The sequence below is a fragment of the Rhinatrema bivittatum genome, chromosome 12 (assembly GCF_901001135.1).
Source record: "Rhinatrema bivittatum chromosome 12, aRhiBiv1.1, whole genome shotgun sequence".
NCBI classification, from domain to species: domain Eukaryota; kingdom Metazoa; phylum Chordata; class Amphibia; order Gymnophiona; family Rhinatrematidae; genus Rhinatrema; species Rhinatrema bivittatum.
The window spans coordinates 58,397,205-58,420,935 of NC_042626.1; the positions used below are offsets into that span (position 1 = coordinate 58,397,205).

The 23,731-nt window shown below is 43.4% G+C and overlaps 1 protein-coding gene across 3 annotated transcripts in view; it reads left to right on the top strand.

Moving 5' to 3' along the window:
• The window catches only part of LOC115073897 (glycylpeptide N-tetradecanoyltransferase 1), a 66,276-nt gene that overhangs the window by 2,188 nt on the left and 40,357 nt on the right, over positions 1–23,731 (top strand). For all 3 annotated transcript variants that reach the window (XM_029572834.1, XM_029572835.1, XM_029572833.1), the window contains exons 3-5: positions 20,531–20,639; positions 21,040–21,184; positions 21,619–21,737. In XM_029572834.1, the coding sequence (XP_029428694.1) occupies positions 20,531–20,639; positions 21,040–21,184; positions 21,619–21,737 (373 nt within the window). The remainder of the gene's footprint in view (positions 1–20,530; positions 20,640–21,039; positions 21,185–21,618; positions 21,738–23,731) is intronic.

The window sequence follows — 23,731 nt, forward strand, 5'->3', positions numbered from 1 at the left end:
CTTAGTGTGATGTTACATGCCTGTTTTAGTTTCGTGTTGTTTTAGGCTCTGAAATTAGGTTAGCAGAAGCAGTTTTAGTCAAACATTGAAGTTTCTCTTTGTGTTTAAAAAAAATTCAGCAGTATGTTTTCTTTATACATTGATCTGTATTCAGCCGACAGCCTAGTACTTTTAACTGTTTTGTTTTGAGAGAGATTTTATTTTTAAATATCTCCCCCCCCCCCCCAAAAAAAAAGTACCAAAAATAATCGTGTGAAGAGGCAATTATTTCAGGATAACGAATTCTCAGCTTGATTTATTAGAGATTTTTTTCTCTCACCATTAGATAGGATTTTTTAAACAATACTTTGTCAACAGTAGACTACTTCTAGCCTCGATTTAATTTCGCCCAAAACTACTAATGAGCTCCAAAACAATCCAAAAAGGAAACCAGCCTGAACTAGACCATCATAACTTATTTTTGTCAGTAATTGTTTGTAGTTGCCTCAGTCTTCTATAGCAGATCCCAATAAGCCTTGCAGATAAGGTAACCGAAAATGCAGTCACTTCTGGGGGAGCATCAAGCACCAGACGATTCCTTTTCTTGCAGATTGTACCATCCACAAAATGCCTCTTGTTTTATCATTTGATTACTGATTTATTTTATTATTGTTGAAAAAAATGTAAAATAAAAAGTCATAGTGAGTCTCTACATTTCTTATTCCAAAGTGGTGCAAAAACAAAGGGTAAAAAAGAGAGAGGATTTCTCATTCATTCTTTTAAAGACAGTGTTCATGTTGTGGCACAGACCTGATGACGGCATGGAGGAGGAGGTCACTTTATTTGAGTGGGACAATTTTTTTTTTTGCATGTAGGTACAGATCCCCTAAAGCAAGATGTGGCATTTCTCTTTGAAATTAATTGCCATTCATTTTGTTGTATTCTCCTCCTAAAGTACTCTACAACATATTGTTTTACTGAGTTGCTGGGTATTCAAGTTTGGTCCCACTATTGATTTATTTCAATATTGAGTGTATCCATCTTTCTCCTTCAGACTAGAATTGTTTAGCTGCCATATCTCTTGGTCTCTGCTATATGTTACTATTCTAATATGTTGACCCTTGCCTTAAAAAAAAAAGAGAGTAATACATCCGAATAAATAAATGTGTGCTAGCTTGAATGAGACAAGTGTTTATATAGGACTTTTCCAACAGGGAGCAGTATAAGGCTGGCAGTTACAGGAATTGAAATGAGGAACCAGTTCACACCAGAGGTTTCCCTTTGGTTCATTTTCTTTAGAGACATTTACATTTTGTTTCTGTTCTGTTGAAGCTGTGCATGAATAGTATTTTGATTTACATCAAGTTGAAGCTTTTAGTGTGACTGTAACTGTCATAGTGCTCTTTTGAGGTACCTTTTTATAAGATATTGATATTAAACAATTGATCAGGATTATCTATCTTCTCACTTCCTTCTAACTTCAAGCCTGCAGCTCATTGCTTTAGGGCAGTGCACTGGCACAGTTTCAGAGAGTCTCTCCACTGTAACACTCTACCTTTGAGTGCCCTTTCCAGAAAGTATTGATCTGATTATGGGGTCAACAGTAATCATTTCATTGGATGCCATATGGCGATTACATGACCAAAACCTTGATACCAAGATCAGCAAACTCTTTTCCTGGGGTTAAGAACTTTGTGTTTATTTTAACGGGTCCAAGTTTCAGAAAGGATCCCCATTCTTACCTCTGTTTCTTTCATTACTGAGCTAGTTATAAACTGAAGCTTGCCTCCTTTGATGAAATATCCTGCCTAGTAGGCAGCCTACAACAGTTTCCTTTTTATTTGCAGAATGAGACTGGCATAGTAGCAATACCATGAATGGCAAAGTCTGTAAGAACTAATGTTATCTGCCCTGCCAGCATTCCTAAAATACAGCTAATTTTACTTCTTAATTTGCAAGCAATCTAAATTTATTTTCCATCATGAACATGCCTTTTAATAAGAGACTTTTAAAATCTTTCTTTTCTGGTCTGCTTAACAGGCTTTTCCTTATAGTTGTCCAGATTTTTCTCTCTGGAACTCAGCCATTTGATTTTGGTTTCTGAGGAAATCAAGCTTGACTGAAAATTATTATTATTATTTTTTTTTTTGAAGCACTACTTCTAACGATTGCTAAGGAAGCCAAGACTGGAGTTGCTGCAACTGCTAGCACTGGTGATGCTGAAGCCTGCCCTCCTCCCTCAATCCATCCAGCACTTGGGGGGCTTCAGATCCTCCTTGTATGACATTATTGGGAGTAAAATCTTCCTGCCAAGAGTTGAAATAGCTTTGTTTTCTTAGTCTTTTGAGTGGATGTTACCTTCCTGCCTTGAAAATATCTAGCGAGTATACATTTAATAACAATGATTGAGATTTAACCAAGCGACTTGGAAAAGACAATTTACTATTTTGTTAGGTTTTTTTTCCCTCTTAAGAATATTTAATTTTTAAGGGATTTTCACTGCTGATTCCAGCACCTTAAGGAGTAGGATAATGATTTTGGGCAAGTTGTTGCTGTTGTCAAACTTGTTTTTGCAGTGTATTAGAATTAAAATGCTGACCAAAATCCGTGTCCCATGCCTGCAGGATTTATAGTATCCTGGTTACTGGCACAGTTTTCAAACCACACTGTCACAAGACAGAGCATGACCAAGGGAACAGACACCCTTCAAAGGCTGCATGTTCTGGAACACAGCACCCTATGTCAGGTTATAAAATGAATCTCGCTTTCTCTACTCTTTCAGCCCTCCTACCTCAGGGGTTCATTATAATACCTTTTCAGAAAAGTCACAGATCTAATTCACTTGAAATACTGTGCAGTGTTTTTGTATATTCTAATAGAGAGATTAAAGTGCTGGCATCTGACTTTTCACTTGTTAGTGTGGATTAACTGGGTCAGACCAAGGGTCCATCAAGCCCAGCATCCTGTCTCCAACAGTGGCCAATCCAGGCCATAAGATCCTGGCAAGTACCCAAAAACTAAGTCTATTCCATGTTACCGTTGCTAGAAATAGCAGTGGCTATTTTCTAAGTCAATTAATAGCAGGTAATGAACTTCTCTTCCAAGAACTTATCCAATCCTTTTTTAAACACAGCTATACTAACTGCACTAACCACATCCTCTGGCAACAAATTCCACAGTTTAATTGTATGTTGAGTGAAGAAGAACTTTCTCCGATTAGTTTTAAATGTGCCACATGCTAACTTAATTGAGTGCTGGTAACTTCATGGAATGAAATATAATGTGTAAATAGTGTGACAGGGTAAAGTAATAGAGGGAGGGTTATAAGCATGCAGACTGAAGCTGGCTGGAGATCCCTTTCTACCTCCGCTAGCTCAGCATTGGAGTCCTGGGTTTGGATCCTGTCTCAAGACTCCTGGATGGAAAACCAAGCTGCAAAAGGAAGAGAGTAAGCTTAGCATGGAATGCAATTGAGTTTGAATTCATGAAGTGCTTTCCATCCCTACATGTAAACCGTTGCGATGGTATATAACTTAGCGACGGTATAGAAAAGATTTTAAATAAATAAATCCCAACTGTCGCATCTGTGGTGACAGTCATGACTAGGTTGTCCAGTACCCGGACAATGAATGTTTCATTTAAAAAAAAATTTTTTTAATAATCTTTTTGCTGCTTTGGACTTCCAGATCAATCGGAGCCAGGGCTGGGATCGTCTGCTATGAGCCTTCATTCACAACCACCCCAGGGACTTTTCTGCTATTTCATATCCACTTTCAACTTACTTTGTTCCAGTTATTGTTGTGAAACTCCTCAGCCGGGGGCTGTGCACCAGGGTACCTTCTGGAACCCTGTAATTATGGGCCCTAAATTCAGCTACTGGCTACCTCTGTTGAACGATCACAGGCTTCCATCCCTCAGGGGTTATGAAAGCTGTCTCTGCAGCATTACCAGTCCTGGCTGACCCGGGAATGGAGCATCAGACCTGAGAATTAAATTCTGCTGCCTCTGCATGGCTGTGCTCATTACTGTGCAACCGAGCTGTCCCTATGACTGACTGTTTTTGTTTGTATCTGAAAATATGAAGATGACAAGAACAATGCACATCAGTTGCTAGAACATAGCAAGGTGGACCCAGAGATGCGGGTTCTATTCACTCAGTTCTCATGTCATTGGAGCACACGTGTCCCCGCCACCCCTCACCCCCAGCACTCAAATTTTGGTTGTAAACTATGGGGTAGAGATCTTGTGTTTCTGTGAATTCTCTTGTTCAGTGCTGCGTATATCAGATAAAATTGACTTGGTCCAGGTGTTCCCAATTCCTAGTCCTCATAATTCCAGTTGTACTTCTTTGTTTAAAAGGGAAAAGCAGGAGTGAAAAATGATTTATAAAACTTGAGCCAGCTGGAAATGTATAGGAGCCAGGAAATCTCCTTTTTGTTTTCCTCTTTCTATGGACTCTTCCTCCCTTTCTTGCATGCTTCCTCTTCTTCCTTGGCCTGCCAACCGCAGCCACCAATTCTTTGCGGATTTTGGCCCTGCTAGCAGCAGCTGCTGCGGCCCTCCACAGCTCAGGCTCCACTGGTGTCTCTTCTGCAAGGCCCTGGGCATCTCTGTGACCAGGAGTTTTCCATCCCGGATGAAAAGCTCATGTCAGGATTCCTAAGGATTCTTAGATTGTGCTGCTCTGGTTTCCAGTTGTAATAGCTGGATAAAAGGTTGGTACGCAGTAATAGCAGTGGACAGTAGCATTGGCTGAAATAAATGATGGTTTCATGTTTATGGCTGCAGAGAGTTTACACTCTTCAGTTTTAAGCACGGAAGGTCACAATACTAAAAGTTTATAAACTAAGTTACAGTATGTTGCTCCCAGACACCAAAGTAAATCCTCCCCAACTTTGCAAACCCTTTTTTCTGGCTCTTGGCACAGCATGAGGGGAGTTCTTGTGCAAATCATTTTGCTGTGGAACATGGTAGAATTAGTGGGTTTGTACTGGCAGGCATAATAGGGGTTTAGGACTTCTTTTTCTGACTTTCTGCATGTAATTGTCCATCTGTGCCCAGTGCCACATTGCCTTTCTCCCTACTCTTCACACTAAGAGCATTATTCCAAGTTAGTATCATTTCTGGTGGGGGAAGGGGAGAGGGAGGTGCTATTAGATTGGGCCAGTCTGATTACAGTTCTAGATGTTTTGTGATTGGAACCAACAGTAGGAGAACTGAAAATTAAGGCAGTCTTTTACAAAACAAAATCAAGTGTTTGCTCAACCTTTATAATAGATTTCAGAGGAGGGAGCTGTGACAGTTGATAGAAGCAGGATAGTAATGAAATGGAGAAGAGGAAGCTGTTACCCCAAAATGGAGACGGCTTCAGCCATAGGGAAGGGGTGGGTCCAATTGTGGATGCTAATTGGTTGAGCTTCTCCTGTCTCCTCAAAACTCAGTTTATCATGTAAGGGATCCTTAAAATATTATCTGATCCGATATCAAGAAAGTCAGGTGGGGGGAAGTGATGTCACTCTTAAGAATGGCAGCCTGAACGCACTGCTCCCTGTTGCAAATCTGTCCAGTAGCAATTTTTAGCTATCGGTGTACTTCTTGATAGGCTTACCTCGCACAGTGAAAGCTGGTATTTACTTCCCCACATGTTGGCATGAAAGAAATCAGTGGATCTTCACCAGTTTTCCTACGTGCTCTCAGAAGAGTCAGGTAAGATGGTGGGGGTGGAAGAGAACCAGAACAGCGGTGTTTCAGTGCTTAAAACTTGATTTTTGTGAGTTAAAAAAAGATTAGGCCTCTGTAAAAGTTGAGATTCTAGACACAGTATGACAGAGTTAAGGAGTGATCTTACAGATTTTGGGTGGTGGATTGAGGAGGTAGAAATCCACAGAGGACCAGACTGCATTGGTGGTGCAATTGCAGAAAACAGTAGCAGATCTTGAGCAGGCTGATTTTGACAATTCTCGAGAATAGATCCCATTGATGCAACTTACAATTCAGGGGGATTCTTGAGACAGTGGACAATAGCGACTCTATGGCCATAGTACAGCAGATTTGCAGGGCAGTGATATGGATTGGATCGTCTCCTGGTGAGGAGATTGAGGTGGCAATCAAGTGAGCTCAAAAGTCGTTGGGTCTGATGATAAGAAATCTTCCCCAAAATATCATAGCCTGTTTTCACCAACCTCTGCTGAAAGAGAGGGTGCTGATGGCACAAAAGCTGGGAGCTATAGATTGGAATAACAATGTTGTTGGGATATACAGTGATCTCTAATGATTCAGAAAATAAAGGTCCTTAGATAAGTTACTTTCTTTCCTTAAAAACAGTGGTATTAGGTAGCGGTGGCTCTTCTGCTTTGATCTTGCCTTTACTATAAGTGAAGTGACTTCAGAAATTTGCAACCTATCACTATCACTAAAATCATCCATTGTAGCTGAAGACTGGAGGGTGGCTAATGTAAACCCTATATTTGAAAAAAGGGCTTCAGGGGCGTTCGGGGAAACTACAGCCCAGTTAGCCTGACTTCAGTGCCAGGAAAAATAGTGGAAAGTGTTCTAAATATCAAAATCACAGAACATATAGAAAGACATGGTTTAATGGAACAAAGTCAGCATGGCTTTACCCAAGGCAAGTATTGCCTCACAAATCTGCTTCATTTTTTTGAAGGAGTTAATAAACATGTAGATAAAGGAGAACCGGTATATGTAGTGTATTTGGATTTTCAGAAGGCGTTTGACAAAGTTCCTCATGAGAGGCTTCTAGGAAAAGTAAAAAGTCATGTGATAAGTGGCAATGTCCTTTCGTGGATTACAAACTTGGCTAAAAGACAGGAAACAGAGAGTAGGATTAAATGGACAATTTTCTCAGTGGAAGGGAGTGGGCAGTGGAGTGCCTCAGGGATCTGCATTGGGACCCGTACTTTTCAATATATTTTATAAAGGAATACGACGAGTGAGGTAATCAAAACTGCAGATGATACAAAAATTATTCAGAGTAGTTAAATCACAAGCGGATTATGATAAATTGCAGGAAGACCTTGTGAGACTGGAAAATTGGGCATCCAAATGGCAGATGAAATTTAATGTGGATAAGTGCAAGATGATGCATATAGGGAAAAAATAACCCATGCTATAGTTACACAGTCAGACCGATACAGTAAAAGTCGCGGGAGAGTGCACACAGGCCACTCCTGTGCGAGCGATTCACTAAATTAATTTAAATTAGGGCCCGTGGCAAAAAGAGATGCTAGCGACACTAGCCCATCCCTAGCGCCTGTTTTTGGACAGGAGCTGCAGCTGTCAGCGGGTTTGACAGCCGATGTTCAATTTTGCCAGCGTCGGTTCTCGAGCCCACTGACAGCCACGGGTTTGGAAACCGGATGTCGGCAAAATTGAGCGTCCGGTTTTCAAGCCGCGGCCCGATTTAAAAAATTTATTTATTTTTTTTAATTTTTAACTTTTTTTTAACTTTGGGGGCCTCCGACTTAATATCGTCATGATATTAAGTCGGAGGGTGCACAGAAAAGCAATTTTTACTGCTTTTCTGTGCACTTCCCTGGCGCCTGCAAAAATTAATACCTACCTTTGGGTAGGCGCTAATTTCTTAAAAGTAAAATGTGCGACTTGGCTGCACATTTTACTTACTGTATCGTGAGGGAATACCTAATAGGGCCATCAACATGTATTTGCATATTGCGGGCGCTATTAGGTTCGGGGGGTTGGATGCGCGTTTTCGACGCGCTATTACCCCTTACTGATTAAGGGGTAAAGCTAGCGCGTCAAACACGCGTCCAATCGCAGGTTAACAGTGCGCTCCGCCAGTACTGTATCAGCCTGAATGTTAGGTTTCATATTAGGAGCTACCACCCAAGAAAGAGATCTAGGCGTCATAGTGGATAACATTGAAATCATCTGCTCAGTGTTCTGCGGCAGTCAAAAAAGCAAACAGAATGTTGGGAATTATTAGAAAGGGAATGGTGAATAAAACGGAAAATGTCATAATGCCTCTGTATTGCTCCATGGTGAGACCCCACCTTGAATACTGTGTACAATTCTGGTCGCTGCATCTCAAAAAAGATATAGTTGCACTGGAGAATGTACAGAGAAGAGCAACCAAAATGATAAAGGGGATGGAACAGCTCCCCTATGAGGAAAGACTAAAGAGACTAGGACTGTTCAGCTTGGAGAAGAGACGGTTGAGAGGGGATATGATAGAGGTGTTTAAAATCACGAGAGGTCTAGAACAGATAATGTGAATCGGTTATTTACTCTTTCGGATAAGAGAAGGACTAGGGGGCACTCCATGAAGTTAGCATGTGGCACATTTAAAACTAATCGGAGAAAGTTCTTTTTCACTCAACGCACAATTAAACTCTGGAATTTGTTGCCAGAGGATGTGGTTAGTGCAGTTAGTGTAGTTGGGTTTAAAAAAGGATTGGATAAGTTCTTGGAGGAGATGTCCATTACCTGCTATTAATCAAGTTGACTTAGAAAATAGCCACTGGTATTACTACCATCAGTAGCATGGGATAGACTTAGTTTTTGGGTACTTGCTAGGTTCTTGTGGCCTGGATTGGCCACTGTTGGAAACAGGATGCTGGCTTGATGGACCCTTGGTCTGACCCAGTATGGCATGTTCTTATGTTAAGATAGTGGCTGAAGCGGCTTAAGATTCTTTGAGCTGCATGGATTTCTATCCAGGTAGCTGAGGAGTCAGCTCCAGGCCACCACCAGAAAAGACTTTCTGAAATGGCAATGGTAGAATAAAGGAGGGGGAGAAGACAGTGGAGAAATATAGAAAGATCTGATTCACCAAGAGAATCGGATACCTACTTATCTGGGCCACAGAAAGCTTTGTTCTAGATGTCGTCTATAGTAACCCTGATTTTTAACTTATCCATAATTCCTTACAACTGTTATGTTGTGGCTCACATATGCATTCATCTACTTGGTTCTTCAAATTAAGTTAAGAGAACTTGTTATATTCTGTTGTCTACTATTATAGGCAAAGGGAAATGCATCTATTTGTATGCCTGTTTTTGATGAATGATATTTGCGGTTGGTAAGGTTTCAGTAGCATCGTCCTCTGAATTTGGGTCTGGACTTGATGGAACCAGATCTTGACACTGTTTGGGGAGGGCTGAAGGATGGGAAGGTAAGGGAGGCTGGTTTCTTTTTACGTTGAAATGTAGATTCTGGGATGGCTTTCATTATTTGCCTTGTTTATTGTTCCTGGCGGAGTTGATTTGAATGAGCTAGCACCCTATTATAGCTGCTGTTGATTTGAGGGCAGTAGGCAGAGATGTAGATGGGAGGCATGTATTAGGTAAAATGGTTACTAGTTCTGAAACATTTACTCTATTTATAGTCCTAATTCAGATTAGGGTACTTTCTTTAAATTAACATAGAAATGATGGCAGAAAAGGGCCAAATGGTCCATCCAGTCTGCCCAGCTAGCTTATGGTAGTATCTGCTGCATCATGCAAGTTACCACCATGCTTATCAGTTTCCCAGACTATAAAAGTCAAGGCTCTCATTGGTTGCTGTTTGAATCCAATTCCCCTTTTTCCCCCTGCTGTTGAAGCAAAGAGCCATGATGGAGTTGCATCAGTTGGTTAAGGGTAGGAACCACCACACCAGCAAGCTACCCCTATTCATTCTTTTCTTCATTTCCATCATTGCTTTCTTCACCACCTCTTCCGAAAGGGCATTCCAGGTATCCATCATACTCTCTGAGAAGTAATATTTCCTGACGTTGGTTCTGAATCATCTTCCCTGGAGTTTCTATTAATGACCTCTAGTTCTACTTTCTTTCCAATGGAAAAGATTTGTTGAATGTACATAATTAAAATCTTTTAGGTATCTGAAGGTCTGTATCGTATCTCCCCTGCACCTCCTCTCTTGCAGGGTATACATATTCAGATTCTTCAGCCTTTCCTCATAGGTCTTCTCATACAGACTCCACACCATTTTGGTCACTCTTCTCTAAACTGCCACCATCTTGTCTTTGTACCTTTTGAGATATGGACTCTAGAACTGAACACAGTACTGCAAGTGAGGCCTCACCAAGGACCTGTACAAGGGCATTATCACCTACTTTTTCTTACTGGTTATTCCTCACTCGATGTAGCCCAGCATTCTTCTGGCTTTAGCTGTTGCCTTGTCACATTGCTTCACCATCTCCAGACACTATTACCCCAAGATCCCTCTCTTGGTCTGTGCACATCAGTCTTTCTCCCCCCCCCCCCCCCCCCCCACCGCCATCACATACAGCTCTTTTGGATTACCACACCCCAGTTGCATGACTCTGCCCTTCTTGGCATTGAATCCCAGCTGCCAAATCTTCAACCATGCTTCAGGTTTCTTAAATCTCTTCATTCTCTCTACTCTTTCAGGCATGTCCACTCTATTGCAGATCTTAGTATCATCCGCAAATAGACAAATTTTCCTTTCTATCCTTTACGCAATGTTGCTCACAAAGATATTGAACAGAATCAGTCCCAAAACCAAATTCCATTTACCATTCCACTATGTCTATCAGTCAACCAGTTTGCAATCCACCATCACCTTGGTGCTCACCCCCAAGCTTTTCATTTTATTCCCAAGCCTCCTATGCGGGACCGTATCAAAAGCTTTGCTGAAATCCAAGTAGATCATATTGAGTGCTCTTCCTCAATCCAATTCTCTAGTTACCCAACCAAAAAAAAAAATCAATCAGATTTGTCTGACAGGACCTTCCCCTGGTGAATCCATGATGCCTCAGGTCCAGCAACCCTCCAGATTGTAGATAGTTCACTATCCTTTCCTTCATCAGTCTCCGTTAATTCTCCCACCACCGAGGTGAGGTTAACCGGTCTGTAGTTTCTGGCTGCCTCTCTGCTACCATTCTTGTGAAGCGGGACCACTATTTCTCTTCTGTAATCCTGCGACACCACTCCCGTTTCCAATGCTGTATTGGACAGGTCCTTCAGCGGACTTGCCTGTACATCTCTGAGCTCTCAGTATCCTCATCCAGCCCCATGGCCTTGTCCACTTTATTTGCCTAGCTCCGCCCATACATTCTCTTCTGTAAACAGTTTTGTCTACTCCATCCCTATCTATATCTTGTTAACCAGGAACGGTTCTTCTTTAGTGAATACTGAACTGAACTCCTTTGTTAATAGTTCTGCCACTTTTTTGTTCCTCTCTACACATTGCTCCTTATCAAACCTTTCAATTTCACTATACCACTTTTGACCTCTTCTTTCTCCGATATAAAAATGTGCTTCTAGAGGAGGTTGATGGGCATGTTCTTGTCGGTAGGGACTTTAACATTACCCAATCACATTCCCTAGATTACTCTTCTTTTTTGGGATAATCCCTAATATTTATAGATAATGATTTAAGGCTTTTATGGAAAGGTGAGCTCTGGTAAATGTTTGGCAGATCATGCACCCCTCAGACCATGATTATACTTTTATGAGGTTTCAAAAAACAAACAAACAATTCTTACTCCAGAATTGACTATTTCTTGCCAAGCAATATTGTGGAAGGGGTAGAAGGTAAAGTCTGTCTGTCTGTGGATTATACTAAGATCTGCAACAGAGTGGACATGTTTGAAGGAGTAGAGAGAATGAAAAGTGATTTAAGAAAGCTTGAAGAGTGGTTGAAGATTTGGCAGCTGGGATTCAGTGCCAAGAAGTACAGAGTCATGCATCTGGGATGTGGTAATCCAAAAGAGCCGTATATCTTGTGGGGGTGAAGGGCTGTTGTGCACGGAGAAGAGAGGGATCTTGGGATGATAGTGTCTGGCGATCTGAAGATGGTAAAGCAATGTAACAAGGCAGTAGTTAAAGCCAGAAGAATGCTGGGCTGCATAGAGTGAGAAATAACCAGTAGAGATGTGAATCGGAACCAGAATCGGTTCGGATTTCAGTTCCGATTCACATCTCTAATAACCAGTAAGAAAAAGGATGTAATTATGTTCTTGGTGAGACCTCACCTTGAGTACTATGTTCAGTTCTGGAGCCCTTATCTCAAAAGGGATAGAGACAGGATGGAGGCAGTCTAGAGAAGCGTAACCAAAATGGGTCAATATCAGAAGACCTATCATTCTCTCTCCTCCTTCAAGCTTGTCCACTCTGTTGTAGATTTTAGTGTCATCCTCAAATAGAAAAATTTTACCTTTTATCCCTTCCATAATGTTGTTCAGCAAGAAGTAGTCAATTCTGGAGTAAGAATTTATGGGGTTTCAAGAAAAAAATATAATCACGGTCTGTGGGGTACATGATCCTCCAAATATTTACCAGTGCTCACCTTTCCATAAAAGCCTTAAATTGTCATCTATAAATCTTAGGGATTATCCAGGGAAGGTGACTGGGTCATGTTAAAAACCCCCCCAATTATTACAAGTCCATGAACCCCCTCCAGAACATATTTTTCAGATATATATCAGATGAAAAAGAGAGGTCAGAATTGGTATAGTGAAATTTGAAAGATGACAAAGAGCAATGTGTAGAGAGTTACAAAGAAATGGCAGAAATATTAGACAATACTTCAGAGTCCTTTTTAGTGAATACTGGAGAAGGACCGTTGCTGGTTAACAAGACCATAGATGGGGATGGAGTAGACAAAACTTTGTTTACAGAAGGGAATGTATGGGAGGAGCCAGGCAAAACTGAAAGTGGCTAAGGCCATGGGGCTGGATGAGCTACACCTCAGGATACTGAAGGAGCTCAGAGATGTGCGAACAGGTCCGCTGAAGGACCTGTTCAGTAGATCCCGTGATGTGGGATTGGAGAAGAGCGTGGTGGTCCTGCTTCACAAGAATGGTGGCAGAGAGGAGGCCGGAAACTACAGGCTGGTTAACCTGACTTCAGTGGTGCGAAAATTAATAAATCTGAATCGTTAAGGGCTAGAGGAGGGAAATAAAGAAGAGAGTGCATGGGGGTAACTTGCTAGTGCTGCACTTACTACCCTTAATCAATAAGCCTTGATACCTTTTGATGCAACTCAACATTGCTCTCTGCTTCAATGGTAAGGGGAAAGGGGGACTTGGATTTAGACAGCAACCAACAAGGATCTTGACTTTTACAATCTGGGCAATTATTGAGCAGACAAAAGGGGAAAAAAATATAGGACTGCTTCTACAACCAAGTCCATAAGCAAAGCACGTCAAGCAACACTGTCTGAATTTTCAGAATGGCTCATTACCAAGTAAAAATGTTGCTAGCAGTAAATTTTGTGAGGTTATTATAAGGCTTGGGGATAACTTAGTCCTGGGGGAATTCTGCGCTACTGAATTTGCACAGAATTCCCCCCCCCCCCCCCACGCAGAATTGCCATTTTCTTCACAGAATTTGGCAATTCTGCGCAGAAATTTGCAGAGGAGACCCTAGCATGCCGTGAACAGAGCGCGCGAAGATGAAGGCCCCAGCGCGCCATTTGTGGCGACAATGAAGGCCCCCCAGTGCTGCGATGACAATGAACGCCCACGATGCCACGAATGGAGTGTGCTCCGCTCGCGGTGAAGGTCCCTATGTGTGAGAGAGGGAGGGATGCTTGAGTGTGGGTGCCAGGGAGAGGGAGCCTATATGAGCAGATTATGAAGGAGTATGTATGTGTGTGAGATATTGGGAGCTGGTGTGTATGAAAAAGGGATCCTGTGTATGTGAGGGTGGTAGCCTGTGTGAAGGTATTGTGTATGTGTGTGTGTGTATATATGAGACAGAGCCTGTGTGAATGGGGTGTATGAGAGAAGACATAGGTAGCCTGTGTGAAGATGTATGTGTGAGAGAGAGGGAGCTTGTGTAGGTGTGTATGCAAGAGAGGGACCCTATATGAGGGGATGTGTGTGTGAGGGAGCCTGTATGAGGTGTGTGTATGTGCACGAAAGAGAAGGAACATTGTGTGAGGGAGAGACAGAGGGAGCCTTTGTGAGGGGCAGTACTGAGAATGGGGTCAAACTCTGGGACTGGAGATTGAGTGGAAGAGGTTGAGCCTAGAGGTGGAGGGAGAGAGATACTAGGAGTTGGGGCCTGAGAGGGCAAAGTGGCCAGGGGAGTAGGGAGAGGGCGTGGAAGGGTCATACAGTGAATTTCTAGGGAAATTCTGCTCAAAATATTTGAAATTCTGCATCTCTAAGTAATAAACTTTTTCCTGTATTAATTTTTTTTTTTTTTTTTTTATTATATTTTATTAATTTCAAATAATTTCACAAAGATAAAACTTTGCTTAAGAAACATGATACAATTTCATATTTTAACAGGAAACCAAAACAAAATTCAAAAGAAACATAATGACTTTTATCTTAGTATCCATTAGACCCCAAAACTGGGGGGAGGAGTATCATCAAGGAGATAAAAAAAAGAAAACACATTATAGGAAATAACCTAGCGGGTTCTTTAGCTATTTTTCCAATTATTTATGTCATTCATTGATTTCAACTGTTGTTCCCTGTTTCCTTGAATCTATAAATTTTTTCAACTGTTCTGGAGCTGTAAACACAAAATTATCTCCTTTTATTTTAACTAGACATTTTGCAGGATATCTTAAATAGAATGAAGCCCCAATATTCAGGGTTTCTTGTCTTAGGGCTAAAAAGCCTTTCCTTCTCTCCTGAGTGATCTTACATAAATCAGGGAATATTCTTATTGGCTGACCCATAAATGGGTTATTCACTTTTCTAAAATATTTCTTCATGACTTCGCTAAGATCCATTTCAGTCAAAAAGGTAACCAATAATGTTGCTCTTTCAATGATCTCATAGTGAGAAGACTCAAGGTAATCTGTAAGGTTTTCTAAATCCATTGGTTGTATTTGCACTTGAATCTTTGCGCTAGTTGGCAAAAAATAAACCTTGTCCATGGGTGGGGTTTGATCAGAGGCATATTCTAAATTTTCTAGGAGATATCTCCTCAGCGTAACACGGGGTAATTCCCCCACCACTTTGGGAAAGTTTAAAAAGCGCAGGTTTAAGTGTCTCAATCTGTTCTCTACAAATTCCACCCTCCTACTCAAGAAGTCTCCATCTTGAATAAGGGAATTTTGCACATCTTTTATTACCTTTATGTCCTCTTCCATTTTAACGAATTTTTCCTGATTTTCTTTTATTTGAGTATTATTCTTATTTGAAATTATGTCCATTTGTTGAGACAGAGTTGTTATTTTCTTAGAACAGTCATTAACAGCATTTCCCATGTTCTTCAATACATCCCAAATAGAATCAAGGGTAACATTTGCTGGTTTTGGAATCATGACGAAGGCTGGCTGAGAATTCAGCGTCTCACCTTCTCCTCCATCCGCTGATGTTTCCTCCGCCGGGCTCCCGTCTCTCCCTCCGGTTGAGGATTCCAGCATTCTTAGAGTGGGTTCTATCCTAGCAGTTGCTCCCTCCAACGCCGAATCCGTAGCCACCGTTTCGAGGCTTTGGCTGGCTAACTTCTGCTGGAGTTCTCGCTCTAGCGGTGGAGGTCTGACATCCGGGCTCAGGGAAACTTCTTCCGAGGTCGAAGGTAACTCTCCTCCGCTGCCTTCAACAGCCGGACCTCCTGGCCCTTTCATAATAGCTGTCTCCAAGCACTGCTGGATGGTCTGCTGCCCAGTAAGGGTAAGGGGTTCGGAGGGGTAGATCTTTGTTTTCCCCTTCCTTTTCGCCGGCATAACGATTGCTTAGAGGAAATTTTTCGAGGAAGCAAGACGCCGAGCAGCGCAGTGTTAGGGTCCCGCCGCCATTTTAACTCCGCCCCTCTTGAGCTTCCTGTATTAATTTAAAATGTAATTACTTAAAGACTGTCATGTAAATTGTGTTATTTTGACCAATATAAAGTTTGCAGGATTTTGCAGAGTTTTAAGTTTTTGTGCGCAGAATTCCCCCAGGAATAATAACTGCATATTGCAGCAGATATTACCATAAGAATCTTGCTGGTCGGATTGGATGGACCATTTTGGTTCTTTTCTGCCGTCATTTCTGTGCTACTATATGCTGGATAGGATGTTGGTTTCTAGAACTAAGGTGGCAGATATAGGATCTGTTTACCTACTCATTTCATGCTCCAGTTTGATATGTTTTATATTTGTTACAAAATGATAGAGGGAAGCAGTTCTGGAGAGTAAATGAGTTTATTTAATGACAGTGACTTATGCAAACGAGTGGAATCAGATATTTCAAAATATTTGCATTTGGGGATTACGTCTCTTATTGTCATATAGAATTGTCTCCAAGGAAGAGGTTGATTTCTTGTACCACATATATCAAAAGAGAGGCTAGGGTTAGTGCACTCTATCCGGGAGTTGGAGTATTTACACAGATCACAGCTTCAAACCAAAGCTGTTGCTGAATTAGAGGATGCTAGAAATTGCTCACTGTAGAAGAAATGTATCAGTTAGACCTTACTACGGTCTTGTAGGTTTGCCTACGAGGCTGCATCAAATGTCACAGCACAAAGGGCTCACACCCCCGCTACCCACCACAGATAGCAAGAGGTGGGCCCATGTTGAGTAAGCTGTAGTGGAAGCTCCTCCATTTCCGCTCCTCCTGTTGAGAATGGATGCAAATGTATCGTTCCAATGGTATTTTACCCCAAAGCGACTCCATAAAATTTACCCTAGCGTCATGGTGGAGGGGTAAGCTCTCTTTCATATCTGCTGGGAGTGACCCCCAATACAGAAGTACTGGGATATGATCCTTAAGTTAATTTGATATCACTCGCATGTTTGTCCCCAGAGACCATCAGAATTTTCTTATAAACTTTCCTGCCCCAATGCGGCATTCTCGCTGCAGAGATTAATGCAACAGATTCTTGTTGCTGTGTGGTGGATTTTGGCCTTTTGGAAGAGTACAGAAGTCCCTGCTCTGACATCCGTTCTTCTGCATCTCTGTATAGCTCATTATATGGGGAAACTGACTGCACTTAGACCCAGAGCAGTTGAGAAGTTTGGAAATATCTAGAAGCCTTATTTGTTTTGGTTGAAGTCTTATAGCTGTTGATCTAATTTTTGATTCTATGACCTCCTTTAGAACCGGATGGGGAGGGCCGGGGATGTTTGGGGTATTGTGCACATACCTCCTTTGGGTTTGGTTTTTTTTGTGTGTGTAATGATGTATGAATATGGCCTTCAATAAAATTTAAATTACAAATAATTAAAAAAGGACAGGTGCTTTTGCCATTATAGGAATGAAAGTTGTCAGCCTTTCTGATGAGGCCCTGTGAGGTTACCCAGCAGTTTCTCTCCCTTGACTGAGGTAGCCCTGCTCTATTTTCTGGGTTGACAGGGATGGCGGCAGTAGGGATTTTCCACTTGATGAATTTATTTCTCTCGAAGAGCCATGCTGGTTACCCGGGGGGGGGGGGGGGGGGGTGATGCGGCGGCGTTACCCTTGAGAAAAAGTTGTCACTGGCGCACTCTCGGTTTTGCTACTTCCTTCCCCATATTGTTAGCACCCTTGGCATGGTGTAGAATTAGCATCTTAATCAAATGTGATTGTGTAGTTTCACACCGGTGGTGATAAACAGGGGCAGAAATACGTTTAGAAAACTTAGGTGCTAGCCAAAAAGCCAGGGAAATGTTTCTTTGCACTGGGGGGGACCCTGATTTACTTAGGGCCCCCCCAGTAGGCGCAGAATAGGAAAAAAGGCTTAGTAAAGTGGGCCCTGTTTGTTTTGCCTTTTTTTTTTTTTTTAAATTTTTTGGGGTTTTATTCCTTTATTTTTACTTTTTGAATTCTTTTGCTTTCCCCTTTTTCTTCAGGTATTCACACCCCTGCCTCAACCCCCCAGAGTCTGGTGCCTGGAAGTTTTCTGACCCTGGTGATAAGACAGTAACTATGATTGGCAGAGAGATTAATTTTAGTTTTATTTATCAGCTTGGAAACTCTGTACAGGTATAATGCTGTATCCATCATTGGTGGGCGGAAAGCAGAATATTCTAACCTGGCCTGCTGGAGTTTGAGATGTTGGAGGTTAGAAAGAAGCCTGATGACCCCTGTCTGTGCCATGTGTTCTCTTTGGAGATTACACTGCAATTTGGTATAACTCTCTTTTTAAATCACAAATCAAATGAGATTGTGGCGGAATAATTTACCAGTCACTTAATCAAACCCCACTGCCACCATGTAATTTGCACAGTCTGGTTCATGTTGTCAATCTACCTTATAAATGGCCTGTGACAGACGGCCCGCAAATGCGCAGTAGAGCGCAGCTCTACTGCGCATGTGCGGGCAAGGATGTCGATCAGGAAAAAAAAAATGGCGGTGGGGCCGCAGGAGCGGGAGGAGAAGCAGCGGCGCCGCGCGCGCGGTGCCGCTGCTTCTCCTCCCCAGATCTGCCGGCAGATCTCGGGGGGGGGGGTGTCACTCCCGCGCCCCCCCCACCGAGATCTGCCGGCAGATCTCGGGGGGGGGGTGTCACTCCCGCGCCCCCCCCGAGATCTGCCGGCAGGAGCGGGAGGAGAAGTAGCGGCACCCCGCGCGCGCGGTGCCGCTACTTCTCCTCCCCAGATCTGCCGGCAGATCTCGGGGGGGTCACTGCCGCGCGCGCGGGAGTGACCCCCCCCCGAGATCTGCCGGCAGGAGCGGGAGGAGCTAATGGAGCCGGGTGAGGGTTGCGGGAAGTCGCGCTTACGGCGCCGGGAGGAAATGGAGGTGGGTGAAGGGAGGGAGGGACTGAGTGAGTGGGAGGGAGAGGGAGAGGGGGGACTGAATGGGAGGGAGAGGGGGGACTGAGTGAGAGGAGAGGGAGGGTGGAGAGGAGTGGGTGGGGGAGGGGGGTGGTGAAGAGTGAGGGGAGAGAGAATGAGGGGGAGGTGAGAGACAGAGGGATATAGCCCGTTTTAACGGGCTTTACGGCTTGTCTCTCTATATATTATATGTGCACAGATGTTTAGAATTCCTGATCAGAAACAAAGGTAGATTTGCAGAGCTGTGGTGCGACCCCCTTACTGGAGTAGGAACTGGGTTAACAAATTCTCATTTTGAGGTTTGATAGCAAAGAGTGCAGCATCAGCTATAGAATATTGAAGCACATTAGGAATCGTGTGGGTGCCAGTGCTGTGGGTTACAAAAAGAAACACTTAATAGTGGGAGTGTAAAAAGAGATCTTTTATTTAGATAAAGTCTGGAGTATTCCAGGAGACTGCGAGATTACCAGCAAGGGAAGTCAGAAGCAGTCTCAAACAGGCTGATACAATATCATTGTGTAAAAAAAAAAAATGCTTCTAAACTGGGCACACATTTTCTGAACGTGCGCACATCCACCTGTCCTGGGCCCTCAAAGCAGTAGACAAATGAGCTGCCATGCTAAAAGGGATGCGCAATGGGTAATTTGTGCATCCCTAGCGCTCTGCATTGGGCGCCCAGGAGAAGTGGCTGTGCATCTAGAACAGCCTGGCCAGAGTTCCCTCCTCACCATCAACGGGGCTGTTCTGGATTGGTCCTTTTCACTGACAAATTACTCTGCATAACTTTGTGTCATCCGCAGATTTCATCACCTCACTCATTGTACCCCTTTCCAGATCATTTATAAATATATTAAAAAGCACCGGTCCTAGTACAGATCCCTGAGGCACTCCACTGTTTACCTTTTTCCACTGTGAAAACTGACCATGTAATCCTACTCTTTCCTGTCTTTTAACCAGCTTGCAATCCACAAAAGGACATCACCTTCTATCCCATGACTTTTTAGTTTTCTTAGAAGCCTCTCATGAGGGACTTTGTCAAACGCCTTCTGAAAATCCAAATATACTACATCTACCGGTTCACCTTTATCCACATGTGTATTAACCCCTTCAAAAAAATGAAGCAGATTTGTGAGGCAAGACTTCCCTTGGGTAAATCCATGTTGACTGTGTTCCATTAAACCATGTCTTTCTATCCACAAAAGGACATCACCTCCTATCCCATGACTTTTTAGTTTTCTTAGAAGCCTCTCATGAGGGACTTTGAACACCTTCTGAAAATTCAAATACACCACATCTACCGGTTCACCTTTGTCCACATGTTTATTCACCTCTTCAAAAAAATGTAGGAGATTTATGAAGCAACTTTGTCTTCCGTTCATATCCTTACATCCCACTGTTATCTTGATTATCTCTGAAAGACTGACAGTAAATTTGGACAAACAATTTTGCAAAGTCTGTTCTTGCTGTGAGGTTTGGGTTGCTTACTAAGTGCTCCTCTGCAGCCCTCAGCATGGGACTCCCCACATGTAATGGCTGGTTTAGCCTGCCTATTAACAGAAAATATGTAAATAGTGATTTCTGTTAGAATACCCATCCACCTCCCTAGAGAGTAGACTACATAGCTAGATTAGCTCAGATATGGACTGAGGAGGCTCCTGAAGCAATGCCTGCGCAGGAACTCCCACACATGCTCAGTAGAGGTCAAAGCTCTACTAGCTTGGAGAGATGAGTCTGTTAAGTGTGACTGGATGTTGTCACCCACATGTAATAGCTAGCTAATCCCACCATCTACAGAAAACACAGTTTATGATAAGCAAACTTGCTTTATATCTGGTGTTGCATCAGATGTTATGAAATTATACAGGGCACCATTGCAAATACTGTCCTTTACACCCAACAGCACAAGTCCAGGAGATGAGAGTGGAGCCAAAAAGAAGAAAAAAAAACAGAAGCGAAAGAAGGATAAAGGAAGCGATAAGCTTGACTCTGCCCAGGATCACCCAGTGAAGGTAAACTGAATTCCTCTGCTTATTATATTGCATATCTGATGTTATGCACTAGTGTTGACCCCTGGATGGTGGCGAGCCAGTGGAATGATTAGCACTGCTGCTGATCAGTGTAATGACATGCTCTGTTACAAGAAGCAGGGAATCAAAGCTCTTTCCTCTAACACAATATATAATGTCAGATATGGATTCATTGACCTGTCCAGTCTGGTCTACACTGCTGAGCATCCATCCAAGCTTGCTAACAAAGGGAAAAGGATCTGGTCTATAAGGGCATTGTACCTGGAATGAAATTAGGACAGACTCACTGTCTTTATCTGCTGTCATGTTGTACATGTTCCTTAAATTAGGGCTTTGGCAGCTGGACTGTGTCTTTTTGTTTTGTTTTTTGTTTCTTTCCCAGGTGAATGCTCTGCCAGCGGAGAGGATCCAGGAGATACAGAAGGCTATTGAGCTGTTCTCTGTAGGGCAGGGACCTGCCAAAACCATGGAAGAGGCTACCAAGCGTAGCTACCAGTTCTGGGACACGCAGCCAGTCCCTAAGCTGGGTATGTTGCCTTACCACTTTTGTTCTTAAGCGCCAAGCTCTGATGTTGGCAAACTTCTCTTGGCACATATTGTACTAGTGATGCCACAAGAACATTCTCTGCTGCTGAGAGTCACTCTGAAGCTGTGATTTAACAGGAGCCCAAGCTCAACGTGTAGCACGTCAGCTAATGCAGAGCCCTTTGAGGTTAATATATTTTTTTAAACTATTAAAAGCTTTATAGCTAGGGAGTATCCATAATTATTGAAGCAAAAAGCATTTTTTTTCAGTTAGATTTTTTTTTTTTTTATTATTTTTTCAAGTGTTTTGCTCGGTGATAGTGTGTGGTGAATACAGTACAGAAAACTAGTTTCCTCCAGCTTCAGAAATGTATTGCCCTCTGCTACCAGCTCATAATATGGGAGGGGGCACTGACTTTTTGCACTGTTGTCCCAGGTGAAGTAGTAAATACACACGGTCCCATTGAGCCTGACAAAGACAGTATCCGGCAGGAGCCCTACACCCTCCCACAGGGCTTCACCTGGGATGCCTTGGACCTCGGGGACCGAGCTGTGGTGAGTACAGGGGCTTGGGATTGAGTTCTGTGAGGCAGGACAGGAGAAATCTAGTTCCTTGAGAAGTAAATGTGGAGTTAGTAGCATCTCATGAAATGTTGAGTGACCAACTGTATTATGAACCTGTTAACAGCTGCAACTAAAAATCAGTTCATGGCTGGGAGCAAAGGGGTAAATTTGAAACTTTTTTTTTTTTATTGGTTCTAACAGTTTAAACCTATTTGGACAGTGCAGAATGAAGGAAACCTTGTTTTTTTTGGAGCAAGTTCCTGTTCATACCCCGGATCAGTCCAGACGAGTGGGTTTATGCATCCCTACCAGCAGATGGAGGCAGAGAACAAATCTTTGAGGCACTGCCACATAACCGAGAGAGCCACCTGCAGACCCTCAGATGGTAGACGTACAAACCTGCAGTCTGGAGTTTTCAAGAAATATAAGGATTGAGAAGCTTTTGGCGCCCTGAGGTGTTAGGATCCTTCATGGGCCATCCCTCAGGGTAGAGCAGGGCAAGCAGGGGGTTTGTGATCCCTAGGGTAACTCTGCCCTTATTTTCAGAGGGGGGGGGTGATAGCCGGTGGTTCCGGTTCCTTCATCCCCTCTGGGTCCCTGTCACCTGCCTGGACTCAGCCTTCTTCACCAGAAGCAGGGAAGTATTTCAGTTTTTTCTTCCTCTTCGGTGTCTGTCTTTTTTTTAATTTAAGTTATTTAAAAAAAAAAAAAAGTAACCAGAAGATGGGACTTGCAGCTTTTAAGCTGTGCTCCAGTGTCTTTCAGTTTTCACTGCCGGCAGGCAGCTCGAGGTGAGCGGGGCCGAATAGCCAAGTGTATCGGGGCTGGTTCAGCACCCGGGCAGCGCCACCTGCAGAGCTCGCAAGCAGAGTTTGTGAGTTTGTTGGGTTTTTTTAGGCTGCTTTTTGTCAGCATGGCACCTCCCACACTGCGAGGGAATGTTTGCCGCAACTCAAGGCGCCCTCACTTCGATTCGGCCATGTTTTGTGGAGAATGTGTCTCTGCAGCGGCAGGGACCTCTGCAGGTGCTCAAATTCAGCAGGGCACATTTTGGAGGCCCTTGGGGGGGGGGGGATGTCTGATGAACCGGTGGCCATTTGGTGAATACATGCTGGGAGCCAGGCTGCTGTTCCAGTGCCTCGGGACCCCCCGCCCACAGCTTTTCCTGCAGAACAAGACCCTTCTGGTGGCAGAGCGTGGGAGGTGACGCAGATCAGGACCCTTTGTTTTCCCAATCCAGAAACCTTCTAGATTTGGCCTATTTGGCCAGAAAGGGAGCTGGGACCAAGAGGCTTTTGCCTAGAAAGTCCCGGCAGCGAAGAAGCCTAAGCTGGCGGAGTCCCGAGGTTTTCTGAGGCTTTTGGGCTTCAAGTGGTCCATGGTGGAGGAAAACACATCTGGTGAGGGAAGTCCGGTGGATCTGGGTAGGGACCCTGTTAGCACATTGCTGGATCCATTGCAAGATTCGGGTCAGGATCCTATCAATGTGGGGGATCCTATGCAGGATCTGGATGAGATTCCAGCTGTGGATGGGGACGATCTTCACGTGGTCCCCTTGTTCCGTAGGGAGGAGTTGAGTGCTGATCCCCCAGGTTCTGGAAGGGCTGGGGATTAAGATCGCTCAGGAGGAGTCAGACAGTGAGGGGCTGAACTTTGTCCTGGAGGGATTGCGAGGACCCCTAAGGCTTTCCTGTTACTGAAGTTGGTGGATCGTGACTGGGAGTCTCCCGAGGCGGGCTTGAAGGTAGCAGGGGCTATGGCAAAATTATATCCCTTGCCGAAGCAGAACCTGGAGTCATGGAAGATCCCCAAGGTGGATGTGGCAGTATCTGCGATTACCAAAAAGACTATCATTCCGGTGGTAGGTGCAGCGGCTTTGAAGACTTTCAGGATCGGAAACTGGAAATCCTCCTTAGGCTGTTTGGAGTTTCGGCTCTGAACCTGCGTGCAGCGGTCTGCGGGAGTCTGATGCAGAGAGCCTGTTT